This window comes from Paramisgurnus dabryanus, chromosome 6 (genome assembly GCF_030506205.2).
Source record: "Paramisgurnus dabryanus chromosome 6, PD_genome_1.1, whole genome shotgun sequence".
Taxonomy (NCBI): Eukaryota; Metazoa; Chordata; class Actinopteri; order Cypriniformes; family Cobitidae; genus Paramisgurnus; species Paramisgurnus dabryanus.
The window spans coordinates 8,992,580-9,014,948 of record NC_133342.1 but is presented as its reverse complement, the minus strand read 5'-3'; the positions used below and the strand labels follow the sequence as shown (position 1 = coordinate 9,014,948).

General features: G+C 42.7%; 1 protein-coding gene across 1 annotated transcript; it reads left to right on the top strand.

Annotated features, from left to right (window-relative positions):
• The first annotated feature begins 4,722 nt into the window (after positions 1-4,722).
• LOC135744133 (E3 ubiquitin-protein ligase TRIM47-like) lies at positions 4,723-21,710 on the top strand. The gene is made up of 5 exons (XM_065262103.1): positions 4,723-5,470; positions 5,702-5,797; positions 13,072-13,305; positions 13,411-13,462; positions 20,894-21,710. The coding sequence occupies exons 1-5, from the start codon at positions 4,880-4,882 to the stop codon at positions 21,415-21,417; spliced, it is 1,497 nt and encodes a 498-aa protein (XP_065118175.1). The 5' UTR covers positions 4,723-4,879; the 3' UTR covers positions 21,418-21,710.
• Positions 21,711-22,369: the final 659 nt, after the last annotated feature.

Genomic DNA, 22,369 nt, shown 5'->3' with positions numbered 1-22,369 from the left:
TTCTACTAGGTACACAAAATTCTTCCTCTCAGGACTTTTTGGACAAAAATGTCCCCATTGAAACCCATTAAAACTGCAATTTTTAATCCCGGTGCCATTCAACTATAAAATGATGCAATCTTTGTTAACAGGTTTTCATTCTGTTGGCAAGGCTTCAAAATTTTAATTTTTACTATTTTTTTACCAGATGGTGCCATTTTTTAGATTTGGCATATAAAGCTAATCATTGCTTTATTGTTGTTTTCTGCTTATGCATATTATAGAGCCAATTAGATATATTATGAAGCTATAATTGTGTGGGTGTGTTGGTATGGATGTCAGAGTGTGGTTTGTATGTGTGTACTGAAAATTTTATGTGTGTGTGTACCTGGTAATTATCACGTTGTGGTGACCATTTGTCCCCACAAAGATAGGAATACCAGTATTTTTGTGACCTTGTGGGGACATTTTGAGGTCCCCATGAGAAAACAAGCTTATAAATCAAACAGAATGATGTTTCTTGAAAATGTGAAGTAGTAGAAGGGTTTCTGTGATGGTTGGGGTTAGAGAATGGGGTAGGTAAGGGGAATAGAATATACAGTTTGTATGGTATAAAATGCATTACGTCTATGAAATGTCCCCACAAAACATGGAAACCAGAATGTGCGTGTGTGTGTGTGTGCATGTGTGTGTGCGTGTGTTAACAGTTTGAATGAAAAAAATATATTGTACTGGAAATCACAAGACTACAACCGCTGCAAAGGAGGTGTCGTTTTTGTTCATAAAAAACAACAGTGGCATTGTGTAAACAAACCAGCATTTGAAGGGTTAAAATTCTGAAAATTAATGAATGTTTGGTCATTGTGATTAGAGCTGATGCTGGTTAAAAAATTGGCATCAGTGAAAGTGGGAAAAAAATATTAATCTATAATATTTTTATGACACTTTTTTGACATGGACATTTTTGTCCTTTATGGACCTGAGAGGTAACTTTTTTTAATCTGATACTGCATAAAAAATATGAATGCATTAAAATTAATGTTGTTGTTAATCATTGACATATCCAAGGCTGTAATACTCAAAGAAAAAAAATCTGCTTAGCATTAAGTAAATTGAAAATAATTAAAAATTTTCTTTTTTTCATAAAAAACAGCAGTGGCATTGTGTAAACAAACCAGCATTTAAAGGGTTAAAATTCTGAAAATTAATGAATGTTTGGTCATTGTGATTAGATCTGATGCTGGTTAAAAAATTGGCATCAGTGAAAGTGGAAAAAAATATAAATCTATAATATTTTTATGACACTTTTTGGACATGGACATTTTTGTCCCCTGTGAACCTATGTGTAACTTTTTTAAATTGATGCACAAGGGTTAAACTAATACCGCACAAACATTATACGTTTTCATGTTTTTATTGAACACAACATGTAAACATTCATAGTGCAGGGTGGAAAAGTATGTGAAACCCTAGGATTATGACTTCTCCAAGAGCTAATTGGAGCCAGGAGTCAGCCAACCTGGGGTCCAATCAATGTGAAGCTGCCCTGTCCAATAAAAAACACACACCAGTTTTGAGTTTGCTGTTCTGAAGAAGCATTGTCTGATGTGAACCATGCCTCGCACAAAAGAGCTCTCAGAAGACCAACGATCAAGAATTGTTGACTTACATAAAGCTGCCTGTGAAAACACAGCTAAGGTCACTTTTGTAATTTACTTTTTTCTACTTAAAATCATATTTTATAATGTAAAGAACCTTTTGTAAAAATATTAGCTCACATATTTATGACCCAGTCTGTGAAAGTCCAGCTAAAGACATTTTTTGTGATTTACTGTTTCCTACATAAAATTATTTCAAATTCTGTAAAAATATAACCTTAATATTTTTAATATTGACTGAGTCATATTCAAAATCAAACCTTGATTGTCCTAATCTCATTATTAGATTATGAAACTGGATTTCACAGACAGATTTGTGTATTATTATTAGTAACATGTAACTTTACAGCATCATGTCTGTGTTTTGAGGTACATCTTTGTGCTCCTGGAATGAGTTTTTGATCTGAGCTTGCATAAGATTTACACTTTTGTTCAGAAGTTTAGAATCGCTCATTTTTTTTTATTCATATTATTTTCTCACCATTGTATTATAATATTTCTGTTTTTCTCGATTGCTAAAACACTCTAACCAGGCTTTTGAACAAAATTTTCAAAACCATAACGGAATTTTTCAAGAAGCACAATCATTTTGCTGAACTATAAACACTACTCCCCTGCTTTAACACATGAGTCAGATTTGGTGAACTGTTACTACTATACACACAAATCCCTACATTTGGTTATATGGAAAGCACTAGAATTCAATACTGTTCACTCAAGTCAGCACAGCTTGGGCTCAATTAGCAAACATTTACCAAGGTGGAAACACTAAGAGCCAAAATTGAACACACATCAATCAGATCCTTCAATATATAGATAAAAGGGCCCGAATCAGTTCACAGAGCTTTGAAACAATGGATCCACAGAGAAATTCGTCGAATAGGTCGAGGAGAAGGAAGAGGAGGAGGAAGAGGAGGAGGGAAAGAAGGAGGACGTGGGGAAGAGGGGGGCGAAGGGCAAGGTGACAAGCAGTCTCAGATGAAATTCGAGCCACTCTAGTTGACCATGTCCTTGTCCATGGTATGATTATGAGGGAGGCTGAGCAAATGAGTAAAGCCTAATTTGAGTCGCTTCACTGTTGCCTCCATCTTCAGATCCTTCAGGGAGTGAAACCGATAGATGTACTTACAGTAGACTGCTCTCTACAGTAACTTTAGTGTGCATACACTGTTGGACTATGACACTGGAATAAAGAAATGGATCAAATTGCCTTCCATTTGGATATTGTTTTGAATTTATTGCACCAGTGTGTAATAGTATGTTGTAGTGTGTGTGTGTGTGTGTGTTTTTGAAAGCTTGTGTGTGATGTCTGAGGGAAAAGTTTTGAGTGTAGAGCTTCATTTTGACCTGAAAATATGATGTTTAGAGAATTGGGTGAGACGTTGTGGATTTGTGTTTACTGTTTTGAGAATATGAGGCATAGTTTCAAGAAATGTGTTTAAGCAACCGAGGAAAAACTGTAACTCATCAAAATATAGAATAATACAAATGTAGCTATAGGAATGAGAAATTTAGTGACAAAATACAAAACAGATTATTTTATATTTTAGCTCCAGTCACTTCTGCCACCAACTTTTTCAAAATTTTAAGCATTTCTATTCTGATTTGTTGCTTTTTTCAATATTCCAAAGGCATGCATATAATTTTTTTTGTAAAATTTCAGTATTTTTGTAAAAGTAATCAATATGTTGGGACAAGAACTCTGACAAGACACCATAGAGAAAATATCAAAATCAGTTTTGGTTTGCATAAACCGATATGCATAGTTATAAACTTAATAAATTAATAATAAAAGTACATAATTTAAGTTACATCTTTAAATAAATCATCATAGCGTTTCAAAAATAGTGTAAATTACAATCATAAAAAAATGAGCAACAGTTTCAATCACAAACCACAAAAGGAGCGATTTTAGAATATTTAGAGATGAAAGAGTTAAAGGAAAACACCATCATTTGTCAATATTTCGTTCTTCCCTCAACTTAGATGAATTAATACATACCTCTCTTTTCTCAATCCGTGCATTTAATCGTCATACAGCGTAACCATTTAGTGTAGCACCGTTCATTCATTAGGATCCAAATAGGGATGAATTTAGAAGCCACCAAACAATTCCATGTTTTCTCTATTTAAAGACTCTTACATGAGTAGTTACATGAGTAAGTATGGTGGCACAAAATAAAACACTGTGATTTTCTAAGCGGATAAAAAACTGTATGGTGGAAGATCACTTAAACACGCAGTAAAATCATCACTCCTGACTTCAGCAGTTTGAGCGAGAGGAGGAGCAGTCAGGAGTGATGATGTTACTACACCAGAGATCAAAGTGATGCAAACTAAAACTGCTCTTTTGTAAAGTGTTGATAGTTGTTCACAATCTGAGAAAGACAAATAAGCTACAATAATACAAAATTGTTTTATATTTTCTTTCTTTTTTTATTGTGCACACAGACCTAAACAGGCCTTTAACAGTTAAAGTTTTTAATAAAAATTAAAGTAAGCTTTTATAAATGATTTTTCTTTTTTAATTCTTATTTCTATTATAAAATATTCTCATGTAAATACTGTGATATACAATGAAGGTAGGGTGATAAAGGCTCTTCTGGCTAAATGTTGATCATTTGTGTTGTTATGTTGCCCTCTTTTAATAATCTACAAACCTCCCACCTATAACACTTTGACCCAGATTCACAGACAAGACTTCAGCAAACTCCAGCCTAAAATACATGTTTGTGCTGTCTTAACAGAAAACAACTTACACTGAGTGATCTTAAAATATTTCACTGTCATTGTTTTGTGTCGTACTGCACACCAGTAGACTCCTGTTTTTATCTGAGACACATTTAAAATAAAAACTACTTAAATGTCATCATTAACTAAAACTTATTCCTGACTTAATCTCTTTCTGTAAAACCAGGCCATGTCTTTCTAAACATTATAGCAGCTTATGTTTGTTTAATGCATTCATTTAAAAATGTGTATAATCAATTATCTGTAGTTTAAACTTCTATTTATTTTTCTTTTCTAAATGTGAATTGTAGAAGCATTTTCACAAAGGTTTGGCTACTCGAGAGATGACTCTGTATGAGACTGACATCTAGTGGACTTGTTTATTATATGACTGACACACCTGTTTGCACACGTTTCATAAACACAACCAGGAAATGATTTGAGTTCAGAGAAACTGAAACTGATGGACTGTTGTTTGTTTCATCTTTCTTTCTTTGAGAACATACAGTGAAATGGCAGAAGCGAGTATTTCAGTGATTCAGGATCAGTTCATCTGTTCAATCTGTCTGGATTTACTGAAGGATCCAGTGGCCATTCCCTGTGGACACAGTTACTGTATGAGCTGTATTACAAACTGCTGGAATCAAGACGATCAGAAGAGAAACTACAGCTGCCCTCAGTGCAGACAGACCTTCAATACAAGACCTGATTTATATAAAAACACCATGCTGGCTGAAGTGGTGGAGATGCTGAAGAAGACAAAACTACAAGCTACTCGTCCTGATCACAGTTATGCTGGAGCTGGAGATGTGAAGTGTGACGTCTGTACTGAGAGAAAACACAAAGCTGTCAAGTCCTGTCTGGTGTGTCTGAACTCTTACTGTCAAACTCATCTTGAACAACATGAGAATTTATTCAAAGGCAAGAAACACAACCTGATAGACGCCACTGGACGACTTCAGCAGATGATCTGCCCTCAACATGAGAAACTTTTAGAGATTTACTGTAAAACTGATCAGCTCTGTATATGTCTTCTGTGTATTGTGGGGAAACACAAACATCATGATACTATACCAGCTAAAGAAGAGAGGACTGAGAAACAGGTAAGAGATGTGATCTGTGATAAATGTTTCATTATAATGACACCAAAGCTACATTACTAAAGATCTTTATATCTTAATGTAACACATACATCACATTCCTTTGATTTATAAAGTTAAGGACATTGTGAAGATGCCATTTTGGACCTACTGTATCGCCCGGGCCGGATTTTAACTTGTAAAAAATCACTCTGTACATTTTATCTGTTTAATTATTATTTCCACATCCAACAGAAAGAAGTGAAGGAGACGCAGAGAAAATACCATCAGAGAATCCAGGAGAGTCAGAAGAAGCTTCAGGAGCTGAGAGATGTTGTGGAGACTCATAAGGTGAGTTTTGATCAGAAGAACAACTGCTGTCTGCTGTTTCAGATCTGTTTCAGACTCAGTTAGGACTCTCATCCAATCAGTCAGTGAGGAGTTCAGTGCTGGATGACTTTCACTGAAGTCCACTGTGGGTAACAGACTGTGTGAAGTGTTACCTTTTTAGAATCCACCTCGGCTATCTTAACGGTAATTGTAACAGTTCACTCGGGTTTGTTTACATGCAGTGATAAGCAGACAAAGTTGTTCCAAAGCACTTTCTCCATCGTTTGCTTATCAGTTTTACACCATCTGAACGCCCGGGTGGCAGAACAAAACTTGCAAATAAAATTTTAATAAACATAAAAGCAGCTTGTATTTCCTTCAGTGTACCACTATCATTAACGCACATTCAAGCATAGCGCTTTCCACTACATTACCCAGAGTTCAGCACAGTCTGCACAACAAGCCCCACTACAAGCCCTACAATACCCATTTTCCCATAACACTACCCCCACTCTGGATGGTGATTAAATTTTAACACCACTCCAGTACCATTACATGGCTGGCTTGCACAAACTTTACATTTTCACAATAACATTTCAACAACAGTTTCACAGTGCAAATAACAGGTAGAAATGCATTCAACACACTATCTTCCCTCTTTTTTTAGTCCATCATTTTTTTCTTGTAGTCCATATAATTATAATTCCCTTATATGAATTCATGAACTCCACACTGGAATTTTCTTTTTCTTTTTTTTGACCAACAAGGTGGGCAAACAGTCCATTAGGTGGGGAGCTAGCATGGTGCCGGGGGATGCAAAGACAAAGTCCATTTCACACAGTCCATTTTAAAGTGCAATAATCCACTTTGGGCGCAGTGCATTTAACCCCATAAGGAGGATGCTCTTGTTCTTTAGATGTGTATTCACCTGGAAGAAGAGAGAGTCAAACAACAATGAATGACAATGCATGAATTTCACTGCAATGCATGCCACGAAAATAGTGCAAGTTGACAAATTCAGCTTATTCTCTTAGATTAGTACATAACAACATGAACCACTCGGGTAACATAAGAACACATTCAACATTTGATTTGTTTGAACAACATTCATATGCTTCAGTTTTTTTTTTTTAAATAGAACTGTGCATTATTAACAAAGAGTATATTTTCTTTCTTGTCAGTTATTTATCTCAGTTAGTCCATTTACCAAACCGCTTTGCTGGTCTCTTGGTTCGTTGCGGCCTTCCCCCCTGTTGGCCGTAAACAGTCCCTGTTATAATTTGTGGCACCATGCTGAACCTCCTCAATCTCAGCTGTTGTTGTCTGCAGACAGCAGGTGTGAATGTTTCATCCTGGCTACTGCTGTCCAAAAGTTCCCCAGAGAAGAGACTGTTTAGGTTCAGGTCAAGACTGTTGGGATCATTTTCCAAATTGGGAGGGGAAACTTCCAGAGGCCCCAGTATTCTGAGTCTTTGAACAGCCAGCTGTTTTCAAGTGGCTGCCGGGAATGATAAGGTTTGAGCTAATCATGATGAACAACTTTCACTTTGGCCTTTGGACTTTTCTGAATCCGGTCATCAGATCGTCCAGGTGCCCCAGGACGAAGTAAGAACCCTCGTATGATGAAAGAAACCTTCTGATCCTGTTCTTTACTTGTTTAGTTCCCTTTATGAGGTACCACACAGCATCACCGATCCGCCCGCTCTCAGGTCAGATGATCAGCTGCTCCTGACTGTGCCCAAAATTAAGTGTAATTTCAGAGGGGATCGTGCCTTCGCTGTGTCTGCCCCTAAGCTATGGAATGATCTGCCTTTGCATGTTAAGCAGGCCTCTTCTTTATCTGTTTTTAAAACCCTTCTTAAAACTCATCTTTTTTCCTTGGCTTTTAACACCCAGTAAGTGATTTTATTGTTTTAACCTGTTTCTGTTAATGTTTTTAGTGTGTGGTCTTAATTGTATATATGTATATTTCTTCTGTACAGCACTTTGGTCAACTTTGGTTGTTGTAAAGTGCTTAACAAATAAAGTTGGTATGGTATGATATATTGTGTCCTGGCAGCTGTCTTATCATACTGCTTTTTAGCACGCTCCACAGATTGACCTAGCACATCCCTGGCAATTTGGTGTGCCAGCTCCAGCCTTTACTTCAGATGGACAACATATTGAGGGGGTGTCTGACCAGAGACTTCATTAGGGGGCATTCCTGCTACAAGGTCAATGGGTTCTGTTAACTCTCGACCAAAGAGCATCATGTTTGTTGTAAACCCCGTTGCACTGTGGCGAGTAGCTCGGTAAGCCATCATGGCATAGGGCAGGGCTATTCAAATCTTACCCTGGAGGGCCGAGCACTACAGAGTTTAGCTCCAACCCTAATCAAACTTAACCACCTGTGATTGTCTAGTGATCATGAAGACCTTGATTAGCTTGATCAGTTGTGTTTGATCAGGGTTGGAGCTAAACTCTGTAGTGCTCTGGCCCTCCAGGGTAAGATTTGAATAGCCCTGGCATAGGGGATCATGAGGTCCCATTCTCAGTGACAACATTCTGAAGTAGTAGCCAGGATCTTTTGGAGGGTGGCATTAAACCATTCGACTTGCCTGTCAGATTGCGGGTGAAAAGGTGTCTTCCAGCAGGTTGCACATAGCTTAGAAAACCTCAGATTCGAAGTTAGATCCTTGGTCACTATGCAGTGCCATTGGTGCTCCAAAGCAACACACCCATTCTGCCATCTTCCCTCATCTTATACCAATATATTCTGGTCTGTAACCTGGACAGTGTTCTCTCCACTCCAAAATGTCCACCCACAGGTCCATCGTGCATATGGTGCATGCCATTTTTATGAAAAACTTGTGGCAGAATTATTTGTGGATAGAATTCAGGGCCTTCAATCAGATAGAACCGTACTAGAATGTTAACCTTTAGATACAATCGTTTCCACTGGCTCCAGTATGCTTTTGTCACTGGTCCAAAGGGCGACACCTTTTAATAGGCGCCATATCTGCATCAGCAGCCTGGGCAGAGCACAACTCTTCAAGAGTCCACCCAAAAAACAAATTGGCACCGATGGTACTGATGGGTTGTATAACCCCCACTGGACAAAACTACAGGGTTGAGGATACAGGTGTATGGTCTTTAGGGCTACTGTCCAAGTTGCATTGCATGGCTTGGTGGCAGAGCATTGGATTAATAGAATGGGGCCCCTTGAGATTGCAAGGGCAGGTTGAGCGGCGAGCTTCTCTAGCCACCATGCTAATTGCCCCTCTGGTTCTGTCATTCTCATAAGCCACTGTAGGCTACTAGGGTCTGTTCATGCGATAAAAGGTCTGCCAAGCAGGTATTGGCGAAAACGCGATGTGAACTCCACTAGAGCCAACAGCTCTCTCCTGGTGGTGCAATAATTTCTCTCTGTTGGTGTTAAACTTCGGCTACCGTATGCTAGCACCTGCTCTTCTTCATGCTGGAGTTGAGACAGCACCGCCCCAATTCCGAAGTCGATGGCGTCTGTGTCAAGAATTAAGTCACTGCTATACATTGGGTAGCTCAAAACAGGATCAGTAGTGAGTAGCTCTTTAAGCCTGTCAAAAGCTTGGTGGTGTTCAGAGGTCCATTGAAATCTGGCATTTTTCCTTTGGATGTTGTGAAGGGGTTTAGCGATTGTGGCAAAGTCTTTAACAAATCGTCTGTAATATGAGGCAAGACCTACAAATGGTCGAACCTCATTGACCCCTGTGGGTTGTGGCCACCTCTAATTTTCTGCACCTTCTGTGGGTCGGTGGCAATTCCCTGCTTTTAAACGATGTGCCCTAGGTAGGCTACCTGGCGGCGGAAGAGACAACACTTGGAAGGTTTGAGTTTTAAATTAGCTTGGCGTAGCCTTTCAAACACCTGTGCCAGCCAGTGGATCATTTCCTTCACATCCTTTCCCAGCACTATGATATCATCTAGATAGACTAAGCATGTTTCCCACTGCATTCCAGCCAGAACACGATACATTAGGCCAGGGGTGCCCAACCCTGTTCCTGGAGGGCTACCGTCCTGCAGATTTTAACTCCAACCCCAATCAAACACAGCTGAAGCAGCTAATCAAGGTGTTCAAGGTTGCTTGAAAATTACAGACAGGTGTGTTGGAGCTGGGTTGGAACTGAAGTCTGCAGGACGGTAGCCCTCCAGGAGCAGGGTTGGGCACCCCTGCATTAGGCGTTGAAACGTCGCTGGGGCGTTGCAAAGCCCAAACGGCATGGCGTTCCATTCAAATAGCCCCTTCCTGCTACAGAATGCAGCGACTCGCTTAGCCTCTGGAGTTAGTTCCACCTGTTAATAGCAGGATCATTAAATCCAAGGTGCTGAACCATTTTGCTGTTGATAATGTGTCCAGCGTGTCCTGGATTTGTGGGAGTGGGTAGGCGTCTTTAATTGTGCGCTCTTTAAGGGCTCGATAGTCCACACATAGCCGATATGTTTGGTCTGTGTTTTACACCATTACGATTGGTGAAGCCCAGCTGCTGTTGCTAGGAGAGGCTACACCAGAATCAGAATCTGTCGGTCAGCATCTCTCTGCTTCTCAAACGCCATTCTATGAGAGGGCTGTTTTATAGGTGGACCCGGCCAGGTCTCAATGTCGTGCTGGACCACGTTTGTATGACCGATGTCTGTTGGCCCACTGGAGAAAACATCGGGACAGTCGTGCGGATAAGGCCTGCAGGTGACACTGATGAGGTGGTAGTCTGCATTACCTCTGCTGGCTGAAAAACGGCAGTAACAACTCCCTTCTTTACCTTCACATTCGCAGGGCCAGGGTTATAAAGCCTGATGGGAATCAGATTTTCTGGCTGGGCTTTGACTACGATTCTCGCCACAACAACCTGATGCCTTTCCATGAAGCCTTTGGTTGGACTCAGCAGTACATTGCCCCTTACGTGCTGTCGGAAGTGTGCATTGCCTGGCACGATATATTCACTTCCCGCTTCCAGAACAGTTGTGCACTACATGAACTTTAGGTTTATTCTTTGGAGTGAAGTTAGGTATTTGCTGAACAAAAAGTATGATTTTCCGACGGCCAAAGTCAAGACGTGCTCTGGCTTGTTCTAGGAATGGATGTCCAAGAATTGCCTTTGAGTCTTCCATTACATCTGCAACAATAAAGTGACACTGACTCTGTGACTTCCTATCTGTACCAGGACATCGACTTCACCAAGAACATCAACATTCAAAGAGCTTATTCCTGCAGGGCCTGTATGGTCTCATAGCAATGGCAAGGCAATACGTTTCTCAGAGCGTCGCTATCCAAAAGAGCACATATTTCCATGTTATACAGCAGTGTATATAATTTCAGGGCTGCTGCCTTTTACTCTGAGAACTTCAGAAGTAGGTTGAGTTTCTGAATGCTGCGGTAAAGCTGGAGTTATTTGCTGCAGGTTAAGCCTAGGTGAAGGACAGTCCCGTCTCATATGGCCAATGCCCTGGCAATTGTGTCAGATAATTTATTATTATTATTATTATTATTATTATTATTCCCAATTGATTTTTCCTTGCTTAGAGAGTCTTTGTGGTCAGGGCTTAAACTGTGGTCTCGGGTGTTTTGGTCTCCACTCTGTTTTAATGAACTGAATTTTCATTTTTATTTTGTTCAGGGCATTCCCGGATTGCAGCCGCTCTAGTTCTACATTCTGTATGTCTTACGGCAGACTGCATGAGTTGTGTTACACTAGTGGCTGTTCGGCGTGTGGTTTCGTACCTGGGTGCAATCTCATAGGCGCGAGCCAGTGTGCGCGGCCGCTCTTTCAAAAGTCTCTTTACAATAATCCTCATCTCCCATAGCATTAGTAAACACCTCAACACTGATAGAATCCTGCTCCTTCTCAGTTCAATCTGCATAGACAATGGAGACTTTTTCATATATGTTATCTCTTAGCACATGAAGTAGCTCACCTGCTTTGCGGACCCTCTGTCTCAGATCTATTCCAATAGCAGCAACGTGTTCTGATGATGGGCCATAAGCAGCTTTAATTTCTTCCACTATGCGGGCGTAATTCCATCGACCTGATCTGGGTTTTTTATGAATCACAGCTCCTGCTGCACCTACTAAACAGAACCTCATCTGCACAGTCATTGTCATATCAGACCAGTGATTAGCTCTGGCTCAATCTTCAAAGCGGTTAAGAAACTTTCTCCATAAAGTGGAGCCATCAAACTGACCTGGTCGAAACATGGGAATTCTCTCTTTAACTGTACTGCTTCCTCCCCACTGTCTGATGACAGATCACAGGACATCTGATGGTTTTTTTTCTGAACAGTCTGGGCCTATTACGCTTAGGGAGACAAAGTTCATCATTTAAATACACAACATCACTTTCAACATCATGTACGTAATGCTGAGCTGCAGAGATAGCATGTTGGAAGAGTTTGTGATTCATTTTTTGTGTTTCTTGGAATGTAAGTTTATCTGTTTGTTTTTTGCTTCCAGCGAGTTGGAAGTTTGAGTTTGCTGGCGTGCTCACATAACACAGTGTGTCAAATCCACTATCCTGTATAACCCTTATTTTCCATCACACTTTTAAAAGGGTTTGTTTCTCTTCTTACTGTTTGTTGTAATCCAGATGGATTATAAGAGTGTGTGAGCATTGTGACTGCCACTGGCTGCGAGCATGCTGTATGTTCATAATTCTGCTTAAATGGATTTTATTGTCAGTGTTTACTGTTTAAGCATCCAGTTCATTTAGCCAGTCCACAAATGAAATTGACGTTTGTTTCTTATCATGCTGTGTTGACATCGTAGGACTCACATAAACACTCATATTTATATGGGAGAATTTCCGTCTTGACGATCACAAATGTCAATTTAACTCACCACATGCAAGATCCCGGACGATGCCCCCAATTTTACCTTTTTATAATCCGCCTCGGCTTTCTTGACGGTAGTTGTAACAGTTCACCCCGGTTTGTTTACATGCAGTGATAAGCAGACAAAGTTGTTCCGAAGCACATTCTTTTATTTCCAACGAAACAGTCTCCATTGTTTGCTTTTCAGTTTTACATCATCCCGGGTTGCAGAACAAAACTTGCAAATAAAATTTAAATAAACATAAAAGCAGCTCGTATTTCCTTCAGTGTACCACTATCAGTAATGCACATGCGAGCACAGTGCTCTAGACTACATTACCCAGGGTTCAGCACGGTCTGCACTACAAGGCCCACATTCTTGAAGAGACAATACCCATTTCCCGTAACAGATGTACCAGTAAGAGCTGAGTGAATGCCACTGATTCTAATGCTCCTCTCTCTGTGTGTCCTAACAGCGCTCTGCACAGACAGCAGTGGACGACACTGAGAGGATCTTTACTCAACTGATCCGATCCATTGAGAGAAGACGATCTGAGGTGACACAGCTGATCAGAGATCAGGAAAAGACTGCAGTGAGTGAAGCTGTGGGACTCTTGAAGCGACTGGAGCAGGAGATTGATGATCTGAGGAGGAGAGACGCTGAGCTGGAGCAGCTTTCACACACAGATGATCACATCCATTTCCTCCAGGTAACAGAGATTACTGATCTTTAGGAAGTGAAGAGCATGTTTTACTCAGATGATATTTTCTATGAAATGTTTCAGTGTCATGAGTTTATGTTTGTGTTTGTGTAGAGTTTCAAGTCTCTCTCTGTTCCTCCTGGATCTACAGACTCACTCAGCATGTGTGTATGTGTTGTCAGTCCTCTAATAAACACAAAAATAATTAGGCGCTTTTTGATGTTTTTTTTCTAAAGTCTGTATTTAAAAGTGTATAACTCTGGCCCTGAGTGGTAACGAAACCTACAGACAGTTATGTTTGATTCCAGCTATTGCCAGCTTACAGAGGAAAAAGGAATTTTTTCTCTATCATAATAAATGCAAAAGTTATTTTACTCCAACTGAAGGGAGGAATAATACCCTTTTTGTATTTAATTTCTGCCTAAAAATATTTGAAGTGCTCCCATAACCACATACAGTGGAATAAATGGAATATATATCATTTTAAAGAAAACCCTTTGAAGTTACATAAAAAGCTGCTGTTTGTGACAAATAGTGTTATTTATGTTGTTTTTCATATGATGAAGCACCAAATTTTCTTTTTTTATGTTGTAAACACTGTCTGTGATAGTGTATAACGTCTCGGTTACGGATGTAACCCTCGTTCCCTGAAGGAGGGAACGGAGACGTCACGTCGTGACCGACGAATTGGGAACTCGCTTAGAGAGACCAATCTGCTTCGTATACTACTAAAACGCCAATGAACTTGGCATTGAGATATTTGCATAATGCTGGCGCCGCCCCGCCAGGTGCGTATATAAGCAGCAGGTGCAAATAGGGAAATTAGCTTCTTTTCGCTGAGAAAGCCGGGAAAATGAGACCGGCCGATAAACAGCAGGTGGCAGCACCTGTGGCGACGGGACGTGACGTCTCCGTTCCCTCCTTCAGGGAACGAGGGTTACATCCGTAACCGAGACGTTCCCTTTCAGTCGGTCACTACGACGTCACGTCGTGACCGACGAATTGGGAATCCCTACCAAAACGCCACTAGGGGCTGACCTCTTCCAGTGTCTGCGTAAAGCCCTCCGGTTCCACTTAAGGAGGAGGAGATAGGTTTTAAGGCAGAAGGCCGGGCACTAGATGTTCCTTTAACCCCACAGAAGTGCCAGCGACTGGGAAGCGCCCTACCTGAGCGGGATAGGAACGCTGCGGAAGCCACCACCCGTCTTAAGGGCTAATGGTGGGCGAAAGTCAACCATAGTTGAGGAAAAAATGACAGCCGTGGCTGTGTAAGCAAAGCAGTGCTCTGCTAAGGGAAACGTGGGCTGGTAGGATTAACCCCACGGAAAAATACTCACAAAGGAACCCGGTGGGACACAATGTGGAGCCCGAGCCAGACACGTAGGTTCGCGAGGATACAGCTAGTGAAAGGCTGACAGCCAATGCTCCGCAACAAAGGCTGCCAAGGCAGCGGAGGAAGAACAATTCAAACCATTACGCATTTTTGTTCTAAAGGCCTTCCATACTGACACAGTTATGAAGCATCAGTTGGAGGCTGCAAGCCGACCTGCGAGACTGCTCTCCGTGCTCCCCCTGGTGAGGAAAGAACACGAGAGGATACAGGCTCGATACGAACACTGTAAAATCTAGTGAACGTATTAGGTGTCGCCCAACCAGCAGCTCTACAGATGTCTGTTAGCGAGGAACCACGAGCTAAAGCCCAAGATGAGGCAGCACTCCGTGTGGAGTGCGCTCTCAAATTAAAGGGGCAAGGAATACCCTGAAGATTATAAGCCAGGGCGATAGTATCAACTATCCAATGAGACATCCTCTGCTTAGTGACAGCTTTCCCTTTCTGCTGGCCACCATAACAAACAAAGAGCTGGTCTGAGGTCCTGAGGCTTTGCGTGCGAACCACGTAGAGTCGCAGTGCGCGTACGGGGCACAACAAAGCCATGGTTGGGTCTGCGTCCTCCGGGGGCAGCGCTTGCAAGCTCACCACCTTATCTCTGAAGGGAGTGGTGGGAACTTTGGGCACGTAGCCTGGTCTGGGTCTCAGTGAGACAGCAGGACCAAACTAAAAGCACGAATCGTCAACAGAGAATGCATGTAAATCCCCTACTCTCTTCATGGAGGCCAATGCTATCAGGGTCAGAGTTTTCATTGATAAAAACATCAGACTCGTAGACTGCAAAGGCTCAAAAGGGAGACCTGAAGGCTTCAGCACCATGGACAGGTCTCAGGAGGAAAGAGGGAGGGCGCGAGGGGTTAAGCCTGCGAGCGCCTCTTAAAATGTAATAATTAAATCATGCTGGCCAACTGATCTGTCGTTGATAAGTGAGTGATGAGCAGAAATAGCGGCGATATCAACTTTAATGGCGGAGGGACAGCCTACCATCTAACCTATGTTAAAGATATAAAAGCACAATGTTAATGGGCATTCTCTGGGGTCCTCGCGTTGCGAAGAGCACCGGGTGACGAAAAAGGTTTCTTTAAGCGCGTAAGCCCGTCTTGTGGACGGTGCTCGAACCGCGTCGATGGTGTTAGATACCGCTTGCGATAAATCACCTAAACCTTGCGCGCGCTCAACGACCATACATGGAAATCCCACAGGTCGGGGCGCGGGTGCCATAATGTGCCCCTTCCTTGAGAAAGAAGTTTTTCCTCAGGGGAAATCGTCAGGGAGGGGCTGTCGCGAGGAGCATTAACTCTGAAAACCAATTCCTGGTAGTCCAGTACGGGGCGACTAATAAAAGGCTCTCCTCGTCCTGCCTGACTTTGCACAGTGTCTGCGCAATAAAGCTCACTGGAAGGAATGCGTATTTACGCACCCCCCGCGGCCAGCTGTGTGCCAACGCATCCACGCCGAGGCTGCCCTCGGTTAGTGAATAAAATAGGCGACAGTGGGTATCGTCCGGCGACGCAAACAGATCTATCTACGCACAACCGAACTTCTTCCAAATTAGCTGGACCGTCTGGAGGTGGAGTCGCCATTCGCCGGGGGCGCAGCTCGGGAAGCGCGTCTGCCGCTGTATTGAGCGAACCCGGGATGTAAATGGCACGAAGGGACCTCAGATGCTTCTGACTCCAAAGGAGGAGATGACGAGCGAGATGCGACAGGTGACGAGAGCGCAAAACCGCCTTAACGGTAAATAACGCAACAGTCGCAATGTTATTGGTGTCGGCTAATACATCCTTCCCTCGCATCTCCATAGCGGAGCGTACAAGTCCCAGATATACAGCGCACCGCTCGCGGCAGTTGGGGTGCTATGCACACCCCTGAGACTGCAAGCCCGTCATACGTGGCTGATCATCCCGTGCTGAGGGCATTGCAATATACAGAATGCCAGGAGACCCCTCAGGGGCATTTCTTCTATCGGAAATGCCGGGTCTACCACGGGGAAAAATTTAAATGACACGCAGGTGCAATGTTTACACGGTGTATGTCGGTGTGCCACGCTCTCCTCGAGACTCGATCGTAAGCCAACGCTGAAGCGGTCTCATATGAAGCAGCTCGGGTGGCGTCACAGCCGCAGCATGCTGTCATATGTCCAGGAGCTTCTGAAATTGTTTCAGAGGGACCGCGTACTTCCCTCGAATTAAACCGAGGCAAGTCAGAACTGACTGGTTGCGCGCTCTTGTTAAACACGCCAATTAGTCGATCGAGTCTTATTTCCATACTGAGAAAAAGGATCCTCTGCACGGGGCAAAGTTGCTCTTTCCCAGTCGACCTGAAGACTTAAACGAGCGAGATGCCGAAGCATTAACTCTCTGTGTTCGCGCACGTCTGCCAAGAACGGGCTATTATAAGTCGACGTAGAAAAAAGCAGAATGCGAACAACGCTCTCTCTCTGACATTTTAATGCCGTGACTAGCACATGGAGACACGGAGAGAGAGAGACAGCTCGAATGGTGTACTTCGTATTAATATGCCCACCCCACGACGCAGAGCGAAAAACGGTCTAAAGCGAGGGGAGATGGACACATAAAGTACATGTCTACAGGTCTAAGGCTGCAAACCGATCTGAATATTGAAATACGAGCCTCGGCGTTATCATCCAAAAAGAACACCTTCGTAGAGCCGGTGCGTAAATCAAATCGATCGTAACCCGCCGCGTATTTTGGGTACTATGAGATAAAGGCTGGAAAAACCCTATCATCATCATCTCGGTAAGAGGGACCGGCTCGAACATCCTTCGCCAACAGGATATCGACTTTTGCACGCAGTACATGTGCATCGGACGCTTTCACTACAGTGAAACGAAAGCCCGAATTTTGGGGTGTGCCGGATTCGTAACCGAGGCGGATCGTGCGTAAAACCCAACGAAACGGGCTGGGAACTGAAGCCAAGCACCCAGGCACCGTACGAGGAGAAATAACGACACTACCGAAGTACCCGCGGTGGGGCAGCGAAGCGAGACAGGTGGGACTGCCGGTGCGTCTGCTGTGACAGCATAAACATCTACAGTATGTGTGTGTGACACTGACCTGAGCCCGCTGAGGGTGACGGTCGTCTGGTCTCCTCTGCGGAGAGCGCAGACTCCGATGAGGGTGCTGGTGGTCCGGTCTCCTCAGCGGAGAGCTCGGACTCCTCAGGTCACCCGCTGGCGATAGAGGAGAGGTAGGGTGAGCTGGTGTGTGCCCGCTCACGGCTCTCTCGATCCTCTGGAGACCTGGAGAGGGAAGAGGAATGCACTCTATGTGTGGTTAGTGGGTACCGGCTAAACAGCCGGTGGAACATATGCAAACCAAGGATTTTCCACCCGACCCTCTATCGGGGGAAGGAGCTCCATCTCCTGAAGAGTGATCCTCTGCCAATCCGGGTCGCCCTTCACTGGCCACTTAAACTCCCGATTTTCACGGGAAGCGGCTAAGCGGGCGGGGCGAGCTGCTGACGACCGGTTCCCCTGCGCTGCCGAGATGGGGTCCGAGGAGGGGAACGGAGGTGGTCGCCGCAGGACGCCGACGGCGAGAGGCAGACTGAGGAGCCGGCGTGGTGGACCAAGGGCAGCTCTGTTCCGCCGTGGCATGACCTAGGAGATCGCCTCAGTCTGTGCAGCGGAGCTGTACGACTCCCCTGGCTCGCCGAAGAGGCCGGTCTGTGAGACAGGAGCATTCAAGTTGTTCTCGTCTGCGTCCGTCATGTCAGCCAGACACAGCCAAAGGTGGCGATCTTGAAACACTAAGGTGGACATCGCACGACTGAAGGTCGCGGCCTCCCTGGTAAATCCTTTGTGAGCCTGCAGCAACGTTATTACGTGCAGGGCTGAAGCCGCCTCTCCGGCATGCCTGATGGGCAGCGTCCGTAACCAGACGACTGTCTACAAACACGGGAGGGAAGGGTTGGGTGGTCCCTCCAGGAACGCATCCCGCTCCACTGAAGGGGTCCCCGCCCTTAGCGGCTCCGTTGGTGAGGGAGGTGAGGGGTGAAAGCTGAACGGCCGGACGGCCGCAAATCACGTCAGCTCTTCGTGCCGTCGGGGAAGAAAGGCACAGGAGGAGAGGACCGAGAGGCCCGAGCAGCTCCGAAGTACCAATCATGTGGGCGGGACGGTTCGGGCGGAGAGGGGTTAACCTTTCCAACTCTACCGTCTCCGCCGCTCGCGGGCACGGCCGCCATCTCCGGAACGACTCTGCCTCGGAGGAAAAATGGACACCCCTCTGATGCTGCAGAAGTGACGGGACCAGCAGGAGGTCCAATGGATTCGGCAGACATCGTAGAACACGACTCTGCAGTCTCCACCGGAGCCTCAACCGGCTGAGGATGAGAAGGCCGGTAGGTGGAGGACGCATCCTCCGTCCTACTCAGCGTAGTGACGCGAAGGGCGCCCTGCGAGCGCTTGACAGCCGCACCATGGCGGCGTCAGCACTGCAAAGGCGCGGACAGCGTTCCCGTAGAAACGACAGTCGTCTCCGCAATCCAAGAGGGTTATGCTCTCACAGAGAGAACAGAAACTCTCCACGAACGCAGCCCCGGAGTGCTCGATGCCTGAGCACGAAGACAGCGCTCGTGACCGTCACTGGAACCCTTATACTTCTCGCATCCAAGATCGCACGGGCGAAAAGCTATCCTGAAAAGGACGCTGATCCCCGCATATACGAGAGAGTGGCTGCCTTTAACAAGGCACAAAGCTCTCTCGTATCACTCTTTTAGGGAAATTCACTCAGATGCTTAGTTGATGAGCGCACAGGAAGGCAACGCACACACTAAACTCAAAACAATAAACAGATGTAGAGCCGTGGAATAAGCGAAGCGTCCGCTGTGATACTGCTAGTTCAACCAACTTCAGCAATCAAATCCCAACAGAGTAAAGTAGCTTCTCAGTAGCAGATAAAGCCGGCTTTCGAAGCGAAAAAGCTAATTTCCCTATTTGCACCTGCTGCTTATATACGCACCTGGCGGGGCGGCGCCAGCATTATGCAAATATCTCAATGCCAAGTTCATTGGCGTTTTAGTAGTATACGAAGCAGATTGGTCTCTCTAAGCGAGTTCCCAATTCGTCGGTCACGACGTGACGTCGTAGTGACCGACTGAAAGGGAACTCTGGTTCTGTGTGCTCTAGCAGACTGCAGACAGTTCTGGTTGTTAGCAGCAGCAGACAGTAAACACCCAAAAAAAGAATGAACTCTTTAGCATGTCGCATTCAAAAGTTATTCTCATTTTACTGAAGGGTGTGAAAATACATTTTTCATATAAATATTAATTTTTTGTTTTGCACATATACTAAATAGCAAGGGATTATATATGCACACAACCAAAGAAAATGCTGTAAATGGACTCATTTTTTAGAGTAGGACCTAAAATAAAAGATGATGTATCATTTGTGGCTATCTGTGCTATCTGAGGCAGATCACACTCAAGTTTCCCATATGTTTACAAAAGACCATATTTTACCTCATTATTCATTCGACGATTGTTGAATATGTGATATTAATAGAACAAAAATAACGATGTAGCTTTATTCCTGAGAGTGAGAGCTTTCATTTGATATAAGACTTGCCCATGTTGGTCATACTTGAAAAATATGAAATACGTGAATATTAAAATCATATACAAAATTGTGGGGGGGTGATAGTGTAAATTAAGTGTAAATAACTTTCTTACAGTGAAAGATATCTCAAAGTGATGCATATCTGCAGAAAGTAGAGACTCTAAGCTTTCAAACAGTATCTCATATGTGGTACTGGGTCCATGATAGACCATTAAAAATTACAGGAATATTTTATATTAAGTCAAAATAAGATAATTCTGGACCCGGTACAGGGTCCCAGAGTTAAAGAAGTTAAATTTCATAAGCCATTATGTTTTTCTATAAACAAAATTTCTCTACACTTAAATTAAATGATAACAAAATATATTTTAAAGTGTACAACTACAGAACAGAGGGACTTTAACAATGTTCACACATTCACAAACCTTTTACACACACAGGATTATGATGAATATAACAGTAAAACAATCAGATTAGATTCTGTCTATACTGTAAATGATCTCTGTTCACTTCTTAACACATTGACAGTCCTCAGAATCTAAAATAAATAAGACTTGACATTTTATTTTAATTACTGAAATGTATCATTTTACATTTAAATGATGTTTTTGATTTGTCTTCATCAGATTATCATCACTTCACTGCAGATCCAAACACAGCAAATAAACGTCTCTGTCTGTCTGAGGGGAACAGAGTGAATACTGACACTGACCCAGTCCAGTATCCTGATCATCCAGACAGATTTAATCATTGTCCTCAGGTGTTGTGTAGTGAGAGTTTTAGTGGACGCTGTTATTGGGAGGTTGAGTGGATTGGTTGGGTGTTTATCTCAGTGTCATATAAGAGCATCAAGAGGAAGGGACGGGGCTATGAGTGTTTGTTTGGATATAATGATCAGTCCTGGAGTTTGCGCTGCTCTGACTCCAGTTGTTCATTCAGGCACAATAAGATTGAAACTGAACTCCCTGTAGTGCTCAGTTCTTCTAGAATAGGAGTTTATGTGGATCACAGTTCAGGATCTCTGTCCTTCTACAGCGTCTCTGACACAATGACCCTCATCCACAGAGTCAACACCACATTCACTAAACCTCTCTATCCTGGGTTTTATGTTGATTATGGATCAGTGAAACTGTGTGATCTAACAATATAAATGATACAGAGAGTCTACAAATAATTTTGTCATATGAGAAGTCTGAACATGATGAATCAACAACAAAGAAATATTAAGTCTTTCATTTACTAATTAGCAATTTCAAATAACTGATTGTAATGTAATATTTTAATAATTGCATTTTGTCCTGTACAGTAGTCATTCACAGTTAATATTATTAAGCAACAGCCATGTCTTTTATGTGTACAACCGCTATAAATAAAATGTTATACAAGCCACTAAAATGTATGGGTGTAAATTTGAAATGAATCTCAATTCACTTATTTTTAAGACAGACATTTAATTTAGTTAACATTAGTTAAATCCAAAATATACAATACTGAATGTACAGTGGTGGATTTATACAAAATATTCTAACAATACCATTAACCACTTACCTGTAACTCCACCCTTTTGAGTGGGGGGTGAAAAGTTGATGTGTAGCTTCAAATTAATATAACTTCGGCATTTTTTGGTCTAAAAGACTAATCTTGGTCTTGTTTTAAAGAAGACAATGTAAGGTTTTTCACTGATGTTTCTGGATGTGAAAATATTTAACAGAAAAATTGTTATAGCAGTTTAAATTTATTATAATAATTAAAAATAATGCAATAACATATTAATTTGATAAATAAAATTATAAAAATGAAAATGTTTCACAAAAGTAATAATGTAAACATGAGGCCATATGTCTCAAGCAGTTGTGATCCAAATTTTAAGATAAAATCACAAAAAATGAGGTTTGTGTAACACTTTTAGTGGTTTTACCAACAACGGCCACTAGATGTCAACGGTTTGCTGCATTCTCTTGTCACAAATTGATGAAATACTGTCACTGCATTATTATAACTGCTAAAACGTTTTGAAATATGAAAACTACATTCTTGGAGCTTTCCAATGATATATAGTTTGTCAACATTTTTGAAGATTTATAATATGATATTAGAATTAT

Excerpts from the sequence above, each read along its gene's own strand:
- LOC135744133 (XM_065262103.1), top strand. The coding sequence starts at position 4,880 with ATGGCAGAAGCGAGTATTTCAGTGATTCAGGATCAGTTCATCTGTTCA. Across the intron at positions 5,471-5,701 it reads AAGAGAGGACTGAGAAACAG|AAAGAAGTGAAGGAGACGCA; the intron begins GTAAGAGATGTG and ends CACATCCAACAG. Across the intron at positions 13,306-13,410 it reads ATCACATCCATTTCCTCCAG|AGTTTCAAGTCTCTCTCTGT; the intron begins GTAACAGAGATT and ends GTGTTTGTGTAG.